Raw genomic sequence first — 18,470 nt, 5'->3', positions numbered from 1 at the left:
TCACAGGAACTGGGCTCACAAAAGGGTTTTAACTGTCTAGTTAAGGCTCTCTGGTCACACTAGGGTGTAGGAACTGCCATCAGTCAGCCAAGTATTTCTTCCTCTCCGGCGGCAATCCGGTGCTGGCCCTCTGAGATCCCAGAATGAAGAGCTGCAGCTGGCGCAGATGCAGTAGCACAGAGCTCAAGGAGAGTAAAGAGTAAAGAGTCTCCCATGGTCCCCAAACCCTACTGCCTGTGGTGACTCGGCCGTTACACGAGATGGGGAGGGAGTAGCAGGCACGAAGCTCTCTGTGGGCTGTAGAACATATCTGCATGGCCTTTCATGAGCAGTATGTCCAACACATGCAATGGTAGCACTGGTTGCTGCCATCTTCTTACATGCCTGCTCCTTACCCCTTCCATTCCCAGTAAATGCATGCTTGGATATCAATGCTAACCACTACTGAGGTTAAGCGTCTCATGTGGAGGTTCAGGACATGCTGGAGTGCTCAACCAAAAGTCCCAAAATCACCCTACAGCAATCACAACTTTTCCTTTCCAACAGAGCTCAGCTCATCATAAACCACCATTTCAGCCAGAATTTAGAGCTTGGCAAAACACAGATTCATCATAACTATACCCTTGGTGAAACATAATCTCCTCCTTCTACCCTTCAGCTTTATTTAGATACTTTGGTTTGATGCTTTATGTTGCAACTTAAAAACAAAAGAGCTACCCATGAGACTGAATGTTTTAAAGAAAAAAAGTCTCTGCTCCTGTGAGTCCTGCCACCTTACTTCTGAGTCTCAGCTCTTCTAGTTGAAACTCTGTGTCATAAATGAAAATAATTCAAACCAAAACCTATGGAAATGAAGATGACAGAGCCACGTGACAGTTCTAAAGCCCTATTTGACATGATGTGCTGCATCACTGATATCACCACAAAGCTGGCTGCTAAAGACAATTGTGTTCATGGCTTGGTAGAGTCAGAAACATTTTCGAAGGAGGTAGGGGCTTACTAAGTAATTTGTACTCCAGCCCCCTACTTCTCTAATATTTAGCAACAAACAGGTTATTTATGGGAGTAACAGTTCGAATGAAATTTCCATTCCCAAAACATAACAAAAAGATACCTTTCTCATTTGTGCCAGCAAACCTTCAAACTCCTTCAGGTTCAGGGTTGATCCACTATATGACGTGCAGCTGTTTGCCGCTTTCCCTAGCCAATAAATGGTGACTAATACCTGCAGAAGTTAATAAGAATTAATTGAAGCCATCTACACAGTCACTTAGCAAAATTTATTTCCTTTCAGCATCTCTCATTTATTCTAAACTGCACAGCAGCACAAGATTTTGTTACAAATCAGAGCTGAAAGGGAAGTGTCTGTCAGTGGTTAAACATAAATACCTCGGGCAACTATCAAAATTTAAACAGTCCTACAGAATATATAACGTAACACATTATCTTCCTGGTATTTTTATAAAAAAAGAAACTGTCACATCTGCCTGGAAAACAAACAGCAAAAATAAATCTGAATAGAAAAATTAGGCAAGATACTTTAAACTGTCTAGAAGACACACTTATAAATATATCTGTTTGTAAATCCAAAAGGAAAAAAATCCCTAAAGAGTACTAATACTAGTGGTCATTAATTAAAACCGTTAAGACTAATGGAATAAATAAAAATCTGAAATGTGTGCCTGCCTACTTCAAGGACAGAAAATGTAGTTCCATTTTTAATCATCTTAATGTAATTAACCAGATGACACAGGAACATTTACTTCCAGGCTTCTGCTAGCTTAAGAAATGCTTAGCCCAAGATTAATCAAAAGCCATGAGCATCTGGTTGTTTCTATCAGACTAAAACGGAGAGAGTTAGTGGTTTCATTCAAGTTCTGACTTGAAGTCTCTCCATAACTCAAAAGTAACTTCAAAACTAGTGTGGGAAAAAAGCCAAGAATTGCTCTTGCAAATGTTTATATACCCTCTCACTCCTTTAGGTAGCAAAGAAATCTGATCTGACACTGCTGGTGCTGCGCTTGTTTTAGGAAAGAAGAAGTTACGATGCTCAGGATGGTCAAATCCAACACCTCCAAAACCGCTGATATTTATATCATGCAGCGAACGCAAACAGTCCTGCTCTGCACTCACATATGTCTCCACTTAAAGCAATGTCTTTAATGGTACCTGTGCAGCAGCAATTTGGACTGGAAACTGATCGTCAAAGGCAATTCAGTTCAGTGTTTTGCACTGGTTAAAAATGCCAAACCATCACCTCAGAACTTAGGGCTTTTTCTCATTTAATGCTCCTTATTTCTGCATATTCCGTGACATTGCAAAGTATTTAACTGCAGAACAAACAGGAAATATTTTGATGTGGAAAAGATGTGCAACCAATAATAAATAATAGTTGTCATTAACTGTCTCAAAGAAGTTAAATAAACTGAAATATAGTTTTTTATGTTTTGATGGGACAGGGCCATATAATTCATACTATATAGTGATCTAAAGAAAACAGGACTAGGAGAAATCCCAAGGGGGTGTTGGGGACAGATATCTCATCAACTTTCTCTAACATCCCCATTTTTCATTTAAGTGTGATGTCCAAAATCACACACAGCACTCCAGCTGAGGCCCTGCCAGAAAAAGATACAGCATGTGTCCTACAGATCCGCTGTTTAAAAACAACTGTGGTACATAACGTAAAATGTATTATATTTTATATATAAATATAGTTTATATTTCCCTTTAGTTTTTAAACAATATACATGCCATGAAATAACTGAATAACATTTTTAATAAAGTTCAGAAATTTTCCCCTTGTTTTTAAAATTACATCCAAATTGATACTACTGTGCTGAGGGAAAGGAGGTGGTTTCACTAATACTGATTTTTTTTGACTTGAAACAACCTTTATCTGAGCTGTTTTCCTTCAACCAGCACCACTCAACAAATTTATGTAAAAAATTCTTACAGTGCATGTTCTCAAGTTAAGTGAAAACACTTGCAAATATAGTATTCCTAGAAACCAGGAAACCGTCCAATTCATTTTGCCATTCAGTTCTCTAATGAAGGTTGTGGTATTTTTATTTATTTCTGCTAGCATTTGATAACTTTCTCTCTTTTTCCTTTCTTTATCCACTTTTTTTTTTCCCCAAATAATGTCACATTTGCAAGCAATTCCGACTGGCTGCCAGCCGAGGTTGCAGGATCATGCACCTGGAAAGCATATATTGCCTACAAGCACATTGTAGAGGATACTTTTGAAACTTTACCTTTAAAACAATACATCTGTACAAAGATATTTAGCCAGTGCCCACAAGGGTGCTAAAATGTCAAAGCTGAACTCCTCCCCTGCAACTTTGTGTGCTGGATGCAGAAAATATTACTCTAATGATGATGGTAAAGACAGGATGAAATAATTGGGGGGGTTTCTTATGGTTTTGGGTTTTTTATTTGTTTGTTTTTACCTGCAGTCATGATTACTGGCTTGCAAAGTTATTAGGAAAAGGTCTTGGCATTTCCTAGCAGTTTATAGGGATGTGAGCCAAATATAAAATGAATTTATAGCAGTTTACAGCTGACTAAGGACACAGAGCTTGCTAGGCTTTAGGATAATAACTAACTCTGAGATCAGCAAAGTTTAGCCATTTTCTTTTCTACTAAACAATTACAGGATTCATTATCATTGCTATTAGTTTAAATCAACAAGAAATTAAAGCTAAATGGAATTAGCCTTTCTGGGAAAACACTCATTTATTTGGAAGAACAACAAGAAAGCTAGCAAATCTGACAGTAAAGACTTGCATCCAGATCTAATGATCATTTTGCTTCATTTTAAATACTTTGTGCAAATTTACTTTATGCCTATATATTCATGAAAGGCTACAAAAGCGTAGCTTCATGCGTGAGTCAGATCATTCCCAGTGAAAAACATGATAAACGTGATGGACAGCACAGAGATCACATTCTTTATCCTTTTAATTAAGCAGAGACAAACATTCTCCATTCTATTTCTATCATAAGGCTGCTTTGCCATAGCAGCTCTACTGAAGTTTGCAGCAGAACCTGGTTAGGTTTGTGTTCAGAAGAACTTTTCAGTGATACTCATCTGTACTAAGTTTTTACTGACATAATTCTTGCTCAGACCAAATACAGGATTAATCAGACAAAGAAAAAAAAGTATTCCAAGTCATGTACTTACATTTTTCAGCTTCCTACTATAGTCAATGTTCCTGGTTGCACACACACAGAGAGGAAAAAAAAAGAGGAAAAAAACATAATCAGAAAGCAGACACACTTTCCAAGAGCGTGTATGCAGCAGATCACGTTTTCCCTTACAACAGCCTGCAGAATGCTTCTGCTGGCTGGAAATACATGAAAGCTAAGAAGATGTAGTTCACACATTCATTTATTCATAATGTGGGAGTATTTTGTCACCATTACTTCAATCATTAAATTAGAATTCTGGAAGTAGAAAACGAAAATGTGTTTATAATGGTTGCACAGTAAAATAGGACAGTGCCAAAAATATTTCCTTTAAACAGCGTTGCTGATCTCTTCAAAAAAGACGACCAAAGTCCTCACTACTGAAATGCATTCTGCAGTAATCCAACAGTCAGATTCTGCTCTGTGATAAATCATGCAACCCATACAGATTCTGGAAGCAACTGAACATGCATAAGAGACTGAGGAAATCATCACCAAACATTAAGGAAATGGAGCAGGTGCTTCTGTGGAAACAAGCATCACAAAGAACAAAGCAGATGCGTGAAGCAACAAAGATCCTGCCACTTGCAACAGTACCTGCTGTGGAAAACGTATTTATTTTTTGAATGTATTCTCAGACTGAACTTTCTGGCATCCTTCTCAATTTAGTTTTTCAATGTTCAAAGGGTATAAGTTTTATGTTAGAAACAACAATGCACAAAGTTTGCACAAACATAAACAACATTTCAAAATTCGGTGAAGAAACCATTAAAAAAAAGAATGGAGGAAATGTGTATCGCATTTAGGTGCTGAGAAATAAATCAGAGCACTTCAGATTTAGTACAGATTGTCTCCTGATTATTTATAACGGAATTGCCTTCTACTATAACAGTAAGTCCACTCCAGCATTAAAAGTTACCTGATAAAAATAAATGTACTTTAATCTGCGATAACAACAAAAGCCTAAATATAGGCAATATTAAACCAAAGTATTTTTGATAATATCTTTTTTAAGCCAAAATTTTATCCACCAGTACCCACATACTAAGAAAAATAAAACAGTCCTATTTTTTTTCCTAATAAAATAACAGTGGAAAAGTCTTGTTTAACAAGTCAAGAAGAAATTCTTTACAGCATTAGCTCATAACTTTTATAAGCTGAATGTTCCAAAAAAAATAGACCTAATGCATACTTCAATTAACATCTATATGAAAAAAACTGCTTAAAATGCCATTATCTTAATCATGTGCAATAATGTCATATTCATCCTTTACCAACAAATACCATTTTTACCACGTTTAAAAAATAACCCAGAAGTCTTCAAGGGGGGGGGGGGGGGCGGAAATCACCTTCATGCTTTGGGAACTAACTAGCAGAAGACAGTCTTGAACATATTTCTCTACAACAGTCATGGACTTGGCCTGTACACCTCAACTCAGTTACTCAGCGTGAACTTGGACAGTGCTAGGAAAACATTTGGCTCATTTCCACAGCTGCTTTCTCTGAAGGGTTGACAGGGAAAAAAAATCCATGCCAGTGAGACACTTCACATCTATCTAGCATCATATTCAGTGGAGGGCCAACCCAGCTCCATAGAGTTTATTACTCCTGGTTTAACTTGCTTACGTGCTGGACAGCTCTCCCTGGAGCTCCATGCTAGCCCCAGCCTCTCAACCTGCCTCCTCCAAGGTACTCCACCATCCTCAACCCCAAAAGATCAAGCTTCTTATCAGAAAGACCCTTCCCCTCTGGTTTTATACGGACATTAGGGTTTTATATGGAGATTAGGGATTGTTTTGCGACTCCCTCCAGCCACTCATTGTCATGATTTTACAGGACGTCACGAAGAACCTCTTTCATTGCAATATTACCAGATTTAGCAGAAATAGGTTAAATAGCCTCCTCTCACCGGTATGTACAGGCGAGAGGAACCTCATATTAGAGCCAGAAATGTGGAAGGGAGCAAAAAATGGAAGACTACTCCTTAAAACAAGGAAAGTGGCCAATTCAATTTTTCAGAACCTTTGAATTTTCCCAGACAGTGCTTGAACACCATGAAAACTTGCCCAGCTTCCACTGCCAGAAGGGAAAAAAAATAGAATGCTGCTGAAATTTAGTAAATTGTTTCCATACACTTTTCTAAAATGGGTATGTCTGACCAGGATTTCATTAGTGATCTTTTTGGCCAAATCTTTTTGGCCAAATGAAACAAAGCCATTCAATCAACTCAGCAGTATTTGCTTGTCTGTAGAGCAATAACTTTTTAATATTACACATGATAAATCCAAAAATTTCAGGAAAACTTCTAAATAAACACCAATTACAAATTTTTTTAATTTTATGAAAATGTGGGGTGCTCTTGCTTTTGGGGGGTGGGGAGCTTGATTGCCATTAATATAAATGAGAGAAAAATACAGTTCGACTGCCTCTGTTCCTCTAGTCCATGATGACAGAGTCTTCCCTGAAAGGGACAACAGTTCTTATTTAAGACCTCAATCTATGACTATATGGACTCTGATTCAAGCCTGCTCTGTGTGGTCTTAGGCAAGTCAGTAATTATTTCTGTGCCAGTTTCAAATCTACATTTTAAATCACTTTGTGGGGTGAAATGCTGAAAATACAAGCATTGGAGTCTAAGCGCCTAGTACTCTTCGCAGTGAAGGATGTGCACATACCGTGGCTAAAAAGTTGTTGATTAAAAGGGGATTTTTTAAAAAATACTTCACCCCCCAAAACATGAATTAGTTATTAGGAAGGAGAACCTCCTTATATGCCTGTGGTAATTTGTGTGGTAGTAGGTGTCCGGCTTTGGTGAAAAAGTATCTAAACTGTGGCATTTCCAGTCCACACAGTTCACACAGACATCCTCAGCCCAAATATCATATCCCAGCCTGTAGTTCTTGTTAGAAAATAAACAGACCGTGCTCATGTCTGCGCCTTGTAGAGTCTGAGAGGCCTATAAATGTCCAACAATGCATCTTCAAACAGTTTAATCTGAAATAACAGAGCTGTGATTTTTTTTTCCCCAGCCTATAGAGTTCATTAGTTGGACAGACAAAAAAGAATGCCATCAATTTAGACTCAGGAAAACCCCTAAGTCCCACAGAATCTCATTGCTTAACTAAAACAGTACTTTAAAAGAGCCGTGGTTGATCTCTCTGGAAAAAATAACAGCCCTTAGAGAATCCTTGTTGAAGGGAACAATGTATTCTTCCCAGTGCTGAAGGTTTCCCAAACCTCAGTTTCCTATTTGCTTTATACAAATGACAATTCTATAGCCTTTTTGCTCATCCTTAAATATTTACTATTGCATCACGTGCATCTGAGGTTGTAACACACTAATCGCAAACTGCTGTTGTACTTACTTGATGGTTACTCTGTTTGATGTGTCCTGCAGATCACCAGGATCAAAAAGCTGGGATTCTTTAAGTCCCAGCTCTTTGCAGCCTCTTAAGAATAAGATGATATTATCCTGAAACGAGCAAAAAAAACCCAACTTTTAACTCTTCTTCATTGAAAAAAATAATCTACTGAACCAATCTCTCCCTGACTCAGTAACAGCTCACAAACATTTGTATCATTAGTTAAATGAAGAACCAAGACATTTCCACTCACATAATTTAAGAAGTCAGTGCATGTTTTGTTTGAAAACCAGATAAATATGTTTTTTTTTTTTAATTTTAAATATGGAACTGCAACAAGCTTGTTGACTTTTCTCTTTCCAAACCCAGATGTGGGCAACTTCTTTAACTGAAAAAGCCCTGCTAATTTCCCCACCTACTGCTGTAGGCTGCCAACACAGCTTCAGCTGTTATGGGACAGAAAAGAAAAGGCTGGATTTCTGAAGGGAGCAGGAAGGGTAGATGAACCAGCCCACCACCATTTAAGCAAGCAGTTTGTTCAGAAAACATTTTGCATGTCGGTACGAACAAGCCAGTTATTCCTAGTTAACACAACCAGTCTCTTGCCTTTCCAACCTTAACCAGTCAGAAGCCACTGGGAAAAGAGGCAGGTGCCCTCTCCCCAAATAAAATGCTTGAAGCTACACTTTATGCAACCACTGCCTGCAAGAAGAAACAACACCGATTTTGCAACACTTCTTATGGAGGATTTACACTTTCCAGAGCGTAAAAAATAAAAGTCAATATCTAAGAGAGATTAAGTGCAAACTGATTGAAGCCTCTTTCAAACCAAATACGAATGATGACACATGGGTTTGCACCGAGGGGATTAAATCTGTATGTGTGCATATACATTTAATGTATGTTTCATACTTACTTATACATATGCATGTACACTGCCCCCCTTTTATAGAACCAGTGAATCTTTCTTATGCAGATAAATCTTGAAGTTCGCTAGAGAACAAGTTTTTAGATATATACGGTGCTAGATCAGCAACTGCAATGGTAGATGTGTGGACAGTTAAGGATATAATGTACAGCTTGATACTCTCTGAGGCCTTTCATCTCAAACCTCCAACTGGAGGTAAGGTGCCATGTGAAGAGTCAGAGGGGAGCAGAACCACAGAACGGGGCAGAGACCTCCACTTTTGTAAAAACTGGGAAGCAGAGGAGCCTGGGCAGCGTTCAGCTCTTGCCCACCCTGCGTGACAGAGCAGGATTCGCAAGCAGGGCTCTCCCCACATCTGCTCCCAGGCTTTTGTTTGGGTGGCACAGCCACAGCTCGGCGAGAGCAGCCCTGTTTATTCTGTCGGAGCATAGTGATCAGCATGCTAATCGCTGCGGCTCTCTGCATGCCAACGCTCTCACACACAAAGCTTGCTGTCACCAGCCACACCACAAAAAAATACGGACTTGGAAATTTAGAGGAGTCCAAATCTCCCTTTCTTCCCTGGCTGAAACTTAAGAGCCCTGGAGGGGAGCCAGGGGGAACGGAACAGCAGTCAAGAGAGCAGAGAGCCCATAACCCAGAGAGACAGCATCATTCATGACATGAAAAGATGCTTGTAAAATTCCCCATCTGGCTTACTGTTTGCATGATAATTTTTCCAACTGCAATGTGAGTAACTCTTGTGTTTAGCTTTTGATGGAGGACAGTTCTGGTCACTTCCAAATGGTGGGCAGAGCGATGTGTAAATCTAATAAAAATGCAAAAGCATTAAAAAATAAAGTTCCTAACAATATTTCCCAAGAAAAATATACAGGACATGTAGGACACAGTAACCTAATAGGTTTAGAAAACAATCAAAGGAGGGTGAACTCCGGGAATAACTAATTGCACCCATCTTTATGCCAAAAGTTCACATCCAAGTTATGATAAGCAGTAACAAAAATATCAGCCATTTGGCAGCCATGTAGTTTGGAACCTCAGTTCTTCTTTTGATGAACAAATGTCCACTTCTCAAAAAAAACAGTGTCACCACCCTATGTCTATTTGGAACATGCTTTTATTTTGATGGTCATCATAAGAATAATGTTTGCCAACAGTCACTAACACCATCACCCAAACAATTCCTCAGAAAGCTAGTATCTTATATGTGCATAAATAACCATGCATGTCCACAAGATGCAATCAGTCAGCACTGAAAGTTTTTGCTTCTGTTAACAATCTCATAGTTTTATTTCCCACTAGTCCTAAAAATGGCAATTTGTTTAAAGGAATAAAAAAAAAGGATTAAAAAAAAAAAAAGCCAACGAAGAAATTGTTTTCAAGTGACAGATATTCAGGTAAACGTGCCTAGGCTGCGTATCCCCAAGCCAAAATGTATCTCATACTACTGCAAAACTAAACTTTCTCTGATTTGCTTCAGTACAGTTGAAATGTGTATTTGTTAGTTCTAACGAGACACTGGAGAACACCACTCCTAAGCCACTAAAAGGAGAAAGGAGTCTTATCATGAAGACCAGCTCCCAGGAAAGCTTTCTCTCTGGATTACTACACCTTGCATTGGCCAAGTCCCGGTTTTTTCAGTTCTCAAAAAATTTTGCTTAAATTTTTTGAGAGAAATTATAGTTCCATATCTGCTATCTATAACTACACAATTTTTTTAGTCACCTATTCTAAAGTGCCATTCTTTGTTGCTGTTGAAGAAACTAAAAAAGAAAAAAAATCCCAAAAAACACCTACAAGCAGCCACATATATAAAACATCCTTACCTTAAATAAGGGACTGAAAACACACACCTAATGTGCATGTCCAGCTCCTTACAACCTGGCAGAGTTAAATAGGTCATGCAAATGGGTCACACTGCAATGGCAAGGATCGCAGCGCGGCCAGCTGCCGTGCCTCAGTTAACAGGGCGGTCTCTTCACAGTGGTCTCAGAAGACATATGACCAGAATTCAGTCCCTCTGGCAGCCCCTACAAGGCACCAACACACAATTTCCTCAATACATTAAATGGCGATGATATTGCCTTTCTCTGCGCGGTTATTTGCTGCGGTTGCAGAATTGGAGTAGACAGAGGATGGGTCACTTGTTCAGCACATCATTTCCTACAGCCCCAGGGGACCTGCAGCTGGCTCCTGCTGGCTCCTCTCGGTTTGAGTCCACGCCACCATCCAATCAAAAATCTTCTTCTGGTTTTTGTCCTTGTACACCCAGAGAAGGAGCGAGCTTACAGACTACAGTCTAAATTTCTTTTGCAAATTTTATCTATTTTTTGTTTATAAATTTTTATATCTATAAATCTGTAATCTATAGATATCTAAAGGTATTTATAAAATTTTAGCTATGTTTTCTCTATAAAGTGACATAAACTCTAAACAGACTGCTTACAGAAGACAAATGTTTCAGTGCGGTGACAGACAGAGGACACGAGCACAGGATACACCGATAGGTTAAACCCCAACCCCTTTCTGCTTGCCTAAGCAGAGTCCTGACAGTTACTATTAGATCAGCACTATAAGCAATGTCATTTACTTGTGAGTATTAGAAATGCAAGTTATTAATGTAAATGTTTTGCTGTGCTGAATTTCAGAACAGAAAAATTAACCAACACACAAAACATTACAAACGCTCGGGCAAAGCCAGCCACGAACCAGCAAGAAGGGCCGGGAAGGATGAACAGGAGCGTGGGGCACTGACTCCCTGAGTCAGAAGGATGCATGGGAGGGAAGGGACTGTACAGCTGCTCCTGCTCTCACAACTGCATTTCAACACCATCACCTTTTCATCCTTTCTGGTGTGTAACCTGCACGACTCACCTCTACAAAATCACTTTGCCAGGACAACCACCTGCAGGTAAAGCAGAGAGAATGGGAGGCAGAGGGGTTACACCTCCATGAAGGTGGAGGGAGGGATGGAGGGAGGAAGAAATAATACGCTGCTCACTTGTAATAATTTTTTTTTTTGCTGTTTTTAAAAGACTGACAACCCATCTGCTATAAATATGAAAAAATGTTCACTGTATAGCATTAGGTCATTTTCCTCACACATGAAGTAGAGCACAAAATCCAGAACCCTGTAAAAAAAACCCCAGAAATTGGCAATTGTGCACGACAGACACCCTGGAAAGCCACCGCAAATTCACACAGTAGCATTGCCAACACACAAGATAGTTCAAGCTAGTGAGAATCAAATATTCACAGCAGGCAAATTCTCTCCATAGGATCTGCTGATCAGATGCAATGGCAAACAGCTTGAATTTGGCCCTCTTCCATTCCTTTCATCTGCCACAATAGTATACAAAATATTCTCACTGTATCCACGCTGCAAATCGGACCTGCAGCTTATCTCTGTGGAACCATCATTTGTCAGATGTGCTACTACATGGCCTGGATGAGATATACAGATAAACTCGGGGAAAACAAAAGCAAGCCAAGCTGTATGTCTGAACAGAACGCTGAATAAAATGCCAAGTGCATGCCACTTCTGTAAGTTGGAGATATTATTAGTTGCCAGTAGCACCACGCTGTTTTGCAGGACAGCTGCAGACAAACAGGTGGCCTTTTTCATTTCTGGAACGTCGAAATTTTCCCTGTTCCAGAATAAATTGGAAGATTTCTAAATATATATCTTCCCCCCCCCCCCCCCCCAAACTGCCTTTCTGAGCAATTTTGGATACAGACTCTTAAAAGCCTTTTGTTTACTCTCAGCATTTCTTCCTAATTCCCTCATTTTTCCATTTTATATGAATAATTAGTGGTGATAATTTAGTTATATAAAAGCAATGGATCTTGACTCATTCACAAGCAGACGGAAAGGAAACACTGAAATATTCAGTTCAAGTCCACCAGGAAAGAACTTTTGTGAGAGAGGCTGGGAACTTTTCACATTTTCATATATACACACACACGCACATGTATATGTTTTACTGTTTATCCAATATGCTTTGCTGTATATGTTTTACTATATACATGTTTTACTGTTTATACAGTATGCTTTACTGTATATACAGTAAAACTACACTTTCACAAAACAGTGTTTTCTGTGACAGATTCCAAATCAACAGATTTGGAAGCAACTCGGTCGCAGTCAGGACACATCCACTTGGAAACTCGGGATGCTTAATCTCTGGAAGATGAAGGATGACAGCCCGCCAGAACTGAAGGCGAGCCCCACCAGAGCAGCAAGGGGAGACAAGGCTGCGTACACCCCAGAAGGATTCTGGCACACAATAGCCTCACCTACTCAAAATTAGACGCTACATGGGGAAACACCGAAAGAGAGGGACGGTGGGACCAGGGAGGGGAAGCAGGACTTACCAGCCCGTCAGTCTGGCCCGACCCTCGCCGCCCAACGCGCAACAAACCTGCGGGGCGGCGGGAGTGACAGCCGGAGCCGCACAGCTGCCGGTGGCGTGGCTCCAGCCCCCAAACTCCACCCACCGCCAGCCCCGGGGCGGCAGGGCGGGCAGCGCGGCCCCGGAGTCCAGCCCGGAGCGATGGGACGCGGCAGGGCTGCCGTGCGGCGGCGGGGTCTCGCCCCCGCCCTCCACGCAGCGGCGCGCCCCGCGCCCGCCGCCCGGGCTGAGAGCAGCGGGAGGGCGACGGAGGGAAACGGCCACCGTGTGCGGAGTCGCGCGACCCCCCACGGCAAAAAATAGGTCCAGAGGATAAATTCAGAGACGATCAGATTAAAACGGCGGGGAGAAGGCTCGCTGGCAGGAGAGGAGCCTGCACCACGCCGAAGGCAGGGCTGCAGCAGGAGCAGGGAGCAGGGCCAGGCGTGCCGGCAGCGCCGGCAGGCCAGAACGCCTGACAAGCAGTACCTTCAGGAGCTCAGCGGAGAAGACAGCGAAGACTGTCTTTGCAAAGAAAGCCAAGCCGCCTTCTGCTTCTTTTTGGGCAATCAACAAAGAAGAGATGTGTCTCCTCAAACAACAGCCCCTCTCCCTTAGCAAAAAGGCAAAAGCCACCCTAAAAACTCTGTGGAGAAAATGGGGTCTGTTGGGAGCATACTGCAACTACACAAACCATACCAGAAACCCCAAACATGGCTCTAAGCAATCTTCAGGTAGTATCTAAGACTGCAAGAAGATGTTCAGTACCAGACCCCGAAGACCTAGCTGGAAGAGCCAAATTCCTTCCAAGGTGCTTAGATCCTGCTGCTTCCAAGCAGGCTTACTAGGCTGGAAGATTGCGAGAAGATAGTGCACAACTTTGATACCACTGCTTTGGTAGTATAAAACTTACCCTCCTTTGATAGTGTGAAGGAAAAGCTGGGCAAAGCAAAGAACATACTCCATTTAACTTTTCAGAGAGCTGCTCTTAGCGTTTTTGGCATCCAGCAAAATCTTTTTCTAATAGTTCCAATCATTAGTCTCATACAAAACAAGAGCACATTCAATCTACATTAATAAACTTAAAATATGCAACAACAAAAAAAACTCAAAATCACGCTGTAAGAATTGATGGGAGGGCTCTAAAAAACAAGCACAAACGGGATCCGTTAAGCAAATCAAATTGTAAGTACACTTGTCCTCCAGATATCAAAAAGCACATTGTTGAAAATTAAAAGCTTGCAATTCTTTGAGAAAATGAGAAGTGTAGCAGCAATACTCAATCTTGAGAAATTGTCTTTGATATTTTCCTAAATCTGCCCTTCACCATCAGATTATTTGCTTTTTCAGACATTTGCCCTGTAACAAATTTCAACCACATTTATAAACTTCTTACGCGATGCAGTGTAGTACTATCATTTGTATGATGGTTATAACTAAAATCCCCAAACAGTAATGGCTGTATTTAGTATAACAAAAGGCAAATGCAAGGAGTTCAGAATATAAAATGGCACTGCAGGTCCTCAGCAGGTAGTGAAAATTTCATGCTGGGTACAGAATGGATGATGTATCTTATTTCTGCAAATTTTTAAAATGACCTTAAAATCCCTGCAGCATGGTATGATGTAAACGGAGGGAAGAGGCACTGTGGACAGGAAAGGAGAAGGAGAACGGGGAAAGAGAGTAGAAAATAATGGGAGGGGACCATACGAAAGAACATGAGCAAGAGCAGCCTTTAACTCAACAGGCGAAAGCAAACCACGGGGGGGTGGGAGGGGTGCACACAGCACCAGCACAACGCTGACCCTATGACTTCACTAGTTAAGTAGGTCCTGATATTTCTCCTTGCTGCATCAGGTCATTATCCCTGAAGGCACAAATAAAACATTTAAACAAATGGGGGCTCAGTCAACATCCTTGTCTTTGGGGGAGAGAGCGATCAGATGATGTGCATTCCCTCAGACTTGCCAAACCCAAGATACACCCTGAGTGAGATGGCTTTGTTTACAGCAATGAAGACAGAACATAGGCAGGCAGGGAAAAAAGCCCAAAGCATTTCTACTGACTCCAATGCTGATGAAATCACGGCCAGATGTCAGCCAGATGTCAGATTTCACCCAATCTTAGAGATGGGGTGCCTATCTAACCTCCGTAAAGCCTCTGACACCGTCTCCCGCAGCATTCTCCTAGAGAAGCTGGCGGCTCACAGCTTAGACAGGTGCACTCTTCGCTGGGTAAAAAACTGGCTGGACGGCCGAGCCCAGAGAGTTGTGGTGAACGGAGTTAAATCCAGTTGGTGGCCGGTCATGAGCGGTGTTCCCCAGGGCTCAGTTTTGGGGCCGGTCCTGTTCAATATCTTTATCAATGATCTGGACGAGGGGATCGAGTGCTCCCTCAGTAAGTTTGCAGACGACACCAAGCTGGGCGGGAGTGTTGATCTGCTGGAGGGTAGGAAGCTCTGCAGAGGGACCTGGACAGGCTGGATTGATGGGCCGAGGCCAACTGTATGAGGTTCAACAAGGCCAAGTGCCGGGTCCTGCACTTCGGCCACAACAACCCCAGGCAACGCTACAGGCTTGGGGAAGAGTGGCTGGAAAGCTGCCCGGAGGAAAAGGACCTGGGGGTGCTGACTGACAGCCGGCTGAACATGAGCCAGCAGTGTGCCCAGGTGGCCAAGAAGGCCAATGGCATCCTGGCCTGTATCAGAAATAGTGTGGCCAGCAGGAGCAGGGAGGTGATCGTGCCCCTGTACTCGGCACTGGTGAGGCCGCACCTCGAATCCTGTGTTCAGTTTTGGGCCCCTCACTACAAGAAGGACATGGAGGTGCTGGAGCGTGTCCAGAGGAGGGCAACGAAGCTGGTGAAGGGCCTGGAGCACACGTCTTATGAGGGGCGGCTGAGGGAACTGGGGTTGTTTAGCCTGGAGAAGAGGAGGCTGAGGGGAGACCTCATCGCGCTCTACAACTACCTGAAAGGAGGTTGTAGCGAGGTGGGTGTTGGTCTCTTCTCCCAAGTAACTAGCGATAGGACAAGAGGAAATGGCCTCAAGTTGCGCCAAGGGAGGTTTAGATTGGACATGAGGAAAAATTTCTTTACTGGAAGAGTGGTCAGGCCTTGGAACAGGCTGCCCAGGGAAGTGGTTGAGTCACCATTCCTGGAAGTATTTAAAAGACGTGTAGATGAGGTGCTTAGGGACATGGGTTAGTGGGCATGGTGGTGTTGAGTTGATGGTTGGACTCTATGATCTTAGAGGTCTTTTCCAACCTTAATGATTCTATGATCCTATGATCTGATGCCATATTCTGTGGTAACAGCCATGCTGTGGCCAAGGAAGAGGACAACATTTCCTTTCCATCCCATCTCCGCAGCTTTTTGGTACCAGATGACAGCACTTGGCTTGTGAGAGTTTGGGCCTCAGTTTCATGACTTCTGTTACCCACTTTTCACATTTTTGATGAATAAAGCTTACCAAGAGCAGGGTTAAAAACAAGCTCGCATACACAGAAGTGCAGCCAAGCACTCCTAGAAGCTGCTGGGAATTCACCTTGTGAATCCGGATGGGTAAAAACACAAGGACAGGAGAGACACCACCGAAAAAGCAAAGCATGGTTCCTTCTGCTGTGATGGAAAGGACTGTTATTTACCTTGCTCTGCTTTGTTGGTTGGGCTATGCAGTGGGTCAACACAAAACTTACTGCAGAGCGGGCTGAGAAAGAGCTACAAAAAAGACAAGAAGGAAAGAAACGTCACAACAGCAATGTTCTCAGTGCAACTGGAGCTCAGCATTTGTGGCATCTACCCCTTCTTACCCATCCTTCTGGCAATAGTTGTGCTGTCTATCTGAAGGAGGGAAAAAAAGGTCACGAAGACAAATTTGACCTTTATTTGCACTCACATTATGAGTGCTGGGAGTATGACTAACCTAAACACAGATTTCAAGGAATCCTGAAACCATAGCTAGTGCCACAACGCTTCCCTCAGCACATCGTCTTGGGGAAACTGGACACTCTCCATTCTCAGCGTATCTCTGTGCCCCCACAACTGAGCTCTACAGCAAAATATAAAAATGGGCAAGAAATTCACAACTAAGGAGAACATGCTGTTTTCTAAGTTGGGTTTATTTGTGTGTAATTATCAGGACACGATAAAGCGTTAAGGAAAGTACACAGTCTGACTACGGATTTAGAAGATCTCAAAGGCAGCTATCCCAAACAAACTGCTTAAAGTAAACAAAAAAAACCCATAAACTTTAAATCTAGAGTTATAAGTCATAAGAACTACTACACCAGATATTGTGAAAACAAACCCAGTCTGTAAGTCAAGGTCCAAGCAATGGGACCACCAAAGAAACTAACCTGAGCATTAAATATGGGAGAGTACGGTTTTTCACTAGACATACTGTTAAAGCTTGTCATCCTGCTTACAAAAAAAAAAAAGGAACTTCATAGATGAATAAAGTTGAGTTAACTCCTGAGTGATATACGCAAAAAATACTGCCCTGGGGTAATCCACAGGAACACTAAAAATAGCTTAAGCTTCAACATAAATAAGCCCTTTACATGTTACGTACAGCCATCAACAAACACTATAACCAAACACTGCTGAACAAACCGTTGCCTTTCCTGACTGTTGTCAGAGCAATCGTGTGTTAAGCCATGGCACAACAGATGCTTTTAAAAAGCTATTTATGTGTTCCTACTAAGATATTGTACTATGGTGGTAAAGAAGATTACCTATGCAAAGCAAATCTTATGTGCTAAAATTTATTCCATGTTTTCCTTAATTATATCAGCAGGGTCTACTAAAAGGTACTACCTTTTTTCACATACCCTGTGCTTTCCTTTCTCTGCCTACAGATTCCAAGCTTCAGGGGATCCCTTTGATCACATTTGATATCTCAGGGCACTGTTACCCAATGCCTGCTTTCTATATTTTGACTTGACTGTAGAGAAAATAACCTTGTTTTCCAGGAAGAGCAGTGTTGACTATTCAAGGGACTCAGCTCCAGGGAACTGTCAGATGCAAATTGCCTCAGAACCTTTGGGATGGAGTGGGGCTAGCACAGAAGAAAAAATGAGGAAAAATCCTATGCATCATGAGCCTCTCCACCTGAAAAGGTGTGCCTGAGGGTCGTTAATTACCTGACCAGCATAATCTATTATAAACCAGTATAGGTAACTTCAAGCATAATCAGTGCACCTGCATGCACATTCAGAGATGACTATCTGAAAAAATACTTCTCAACCTGTGATCACTACAGACTGTTTCTAGTTTTCCTCTGTCATGACATCCAAAGCAGATGGCAAGGAGGAAAAAAAAGTAACTGGAAATGAGCAATAGTGAGATTTACACCCAATGTTTTTCTGATACACAAGAAGCTAATTAGTCAGAGACACAAAGCTGTACTGGAGTTATAGCCTCAATTCTTACATTCCTCTGGTCATTTATCAGCTGTCTTTCTACTCGGGCACAGAAGCAGATTTCATTAAAGTTGCATAATCTCAGAAAATACAGGATTTTTATGAAAATAATGTGCATGATGAATCTCATTTGAAGTTTTGCAGCATCCAGTTGTATTGAACTAGCTGAGCACAAAGC

At 41.7% G+C, this 18,470-nt stretch overlaps 1 protein-coding gene across 1 annotated transcript in view; it reads right to left on the bottom strand.

Moving 5' to 3' along the window:
• Positions 1-18,470, bottom strand: part of LIMCH1 (LIM and calponin homology domains 1) — a 186,315-nt gene that overhangs the window by 69,309 nt on the left and 98,536 nt on the right. Inside the window, exons 4-6 of the mRNA XM_075148972.1 lie at positions 7,557-7,663; positions 4,187-4,217; positions 1,115-1,225 (exon numbers count right to left, since the gene is read on the bottom strand). Of these exons, the coding sequence (XP_075005073.1) occupies positions 1,115-1,225; positions 4,187-4,217; positions 7,557-7,663 (249 nt within the window). The remainder of the gene's footprint in view (positions 1-1,114; positions 1,226-4,186; positions 4,218-7,556; positions 7,664-18,470) is intronic.

This window comes from Calonectris borealis, chromosome 4 (assembly GCF_964195595.1).
Source record: "Calonectris borealis chromosome 4, bCalBor7.hap1.2, whole genome shotgun sequence".
In the NCBI taxonomy this organism is placed as follows: domain Eukaryota; kingdom Metazoa; phylum Chordata; class Aves; order Procellariiformes; family Procellariidae; genus Calonectris; species Calonectris borealis.
The sequence above is the reverse complement of the archived record's forward strand: the minus strand, read 5'-3'. Positions and strand labels throughout refer to the sequence as shown.